At 49.8% G+C, this 2,174-nt stretch overlaps 1 protein-coding gene across 1 annotated transcript in view; it reads right to left on the reverse strand.

Moving 5' to 3' along the window:
• TREMEDRAFT_66613 (uncharacterized protein) overlaps window positions 1-166 on the reverse strand; it is a gene marked incomplete at both ends in the record, with an annotated part of 2,217 nt that extends 2,051 nt beyond the window's left edge. The window contains one exon of the mRNA XM_007008637.1: window positions 94-166. Within this exon, the coding sequence (XP_007008699.1) occupies window positions 94-166 (73 nt within the window). The remainder of the gene's footprint in view (window positions 1-93) is intronic.
• Between the last annotated feature and the right edge of the window lie 2,008 nt (window positions 167-2,174).

Genomic DNA, 2,174 nt, shown 5'->3' on the forward strand with positions numbered 1-2,174 from the left:
GCCGAGGGAGGAGACTTGGCGGGATCCGTCGCCGAAAGAAACTGAACATCAGCCAAGTCGGCGAGGTAGGGTGGAGTATCGATGAAAACTCACGAGCAGATGACACCATACCACCAAAGTTCCTCATGGCGGCGAAAGGGCTGGGTGTAGGAGTAGAAGGGGCCATGACGTTAAGATATTTAAATGAGAATAAAACTCGAGGCGATGATTCAAGGTAACAAATCTGTTTTCTAGGTAAGAGAGATAGAAGTTTTGAAAGCAGATGGGAAAAAGAGAGAAGCTCGACGAACTGCTCAGTATTTAGTATAATCAAACCTAACCCCTCGTCGTCAACATGCAGCAAACTTCGCGTTTCATCAACAAAAGGCATCGCAGGGACGATCAAAATTCCCACGCTATAGTGTCTCATCTGAATATAAGCGAGGGTTACTTCGACAAACAACGGTGTTGTTCGGCTGCCATTCAGGAAGCGTGTCTCACCTACAAAAAAGACACAGGGCTTCTTACGGCAAACCTCGACGAAGTTAGGGGAGTCTCATTGTCGGGTTCTGGAGTGAAAGGAGGCCCAACTACGAAGTGCGGCGCAAAGAGCAGAAGAGTGGAGGATGGTCATGGGGAGGGAGAGAATGGGGGTACTACGCTGCTAAGTTCTCTTGCCACGACAGAGGTGTAATCGCTCACGAGGACGTTCGCGGCTAAAGAAGGGGGCGACTGTCACGAACTACGTCGTGACACCTCGATTACTCCACCAACAATGACCCTCCTTTGGCCATCAAAACCCCATCACGCCTTAACCTCTTTACTCTACACGTAACTCAGGACTTCTGACACCAAGTATGGCGAAGTTAGACGGAGTTAGGCTAAGTAGGGACAATGGGAGCAGAAGTGCGGCGATGTTAGGCGGAGTTAGGCTAAGTAGGGACAATGGGAGCAGAAGTGCGGCGATGTTAGGCGGAGTTAGGCTAAGTAGGGACAATGGGAGCAGAAGTGCGGCGATGTTAGGCGGAGTTAGGCTAAGTAGGGACAATGGGAGCAGAAGTGCGGCGATGTTAGGCGGAGTTAGGCTAAGTAGGGACAATGGGAGCAGAAGTGCGGCGATGTTAGGCGGAGTTAGTCGAAGGAGGAAGAGGATGGCCGAGGGCTCGGGGAAGTTGGACGAAGTGCGTTGAAGTACGTCAAAGCGCGAGAGGGTTGGATGAACGTCTAGGAGGAGTAGATAATATTAGCTGAGAAGATCGCTGAAGTTCTTCAGCGATCCTTGATTGTTGTCAGTAGTAAAAGACATATAGAGATAGCTATACATCGGGATACATCGCCATCAATAGAACAAAGCCTTAGTTAGAGTAACTACGCCGAAGTACGCCGTAGTTACACTCCCTTTCGACGTCTGCGCCCTCCTGGTTGGGTGAGACATCGACTCAGAAGCGTGAAGTTAGCCGAGGTTCGTCGACCGTCGGTCTATTAGGAAGAAGTTGCTCGACGGCCGTGACAAGTACCTGTTGGGTCAGTGTAGCAATACTTTCCTGTTGTCCAATCTGATCTTCTTCAGTTGGGGCAGGAGGATTTTCTTGAGGTGGTGGCGGGGTTGGTGTGGGGGAAGTATCTGCAGCAGGGGGCGCAGATGAAGATCTATGTCGAGATGGTGTTGGGGTGAGAGGTGAAGTTGCACCTATGTTGAAGGGGATTGCAGGAGCATTCCCAAGGCGGGTGGTAAGTCGAGTTGCAGGTCGGATAGAAGTCATCTTGATGTTTTTGGTGCTTATTTGTGTTTCTGTAAGTCGTAAGTCGCAAGTTGTAAGGAGCCTTGAGATAGTTTTGAAGTAGTTATTGAAGTCTTGAGAGCTAGAGGTGTCAGTAGTAGAGAGCAGCAGGCAGTGGTAGTACCGGTAGGAGTACTAATAGGAGGAGGAGGAGGAGGAGAGGTGCACAGGGGCACAGAAGGACCTATAGTCCAGCTTCTGCAGAAGCTCTTCCCAGATATCCCAATGGAGTCTGAGGTGAGAACTCACCTAGTTGCACGGAACTGATATGGGCGAGCGGTTGGCCAACCTAGAGGAGGAGTCAGAGTAGTAGTCGAGTAGTGAGACAGTCAGAGTAGTCGTTGAGATCTAGAAGTTAGCTTCACAGGTGATGAACCTGTACTGTATTTTGATTAAGAAGAGGAAAGAAATGAA

Source organism: Tremella mesenterica (genome assembly GCF_000271645.1).
Source record: "Tremella mesenterica DSM 1558 unplaced genomic scaffold TREMEscaffold_53, whole genome shotgun sequence".
NCBI classification, from domain to species: domain Eukaryota; kingdom Fungi; phylum Basidiomycota; class Tremellomycetes; order Tremellales; family Tremellaceae; genus Tremella; species Tremella mesenterica.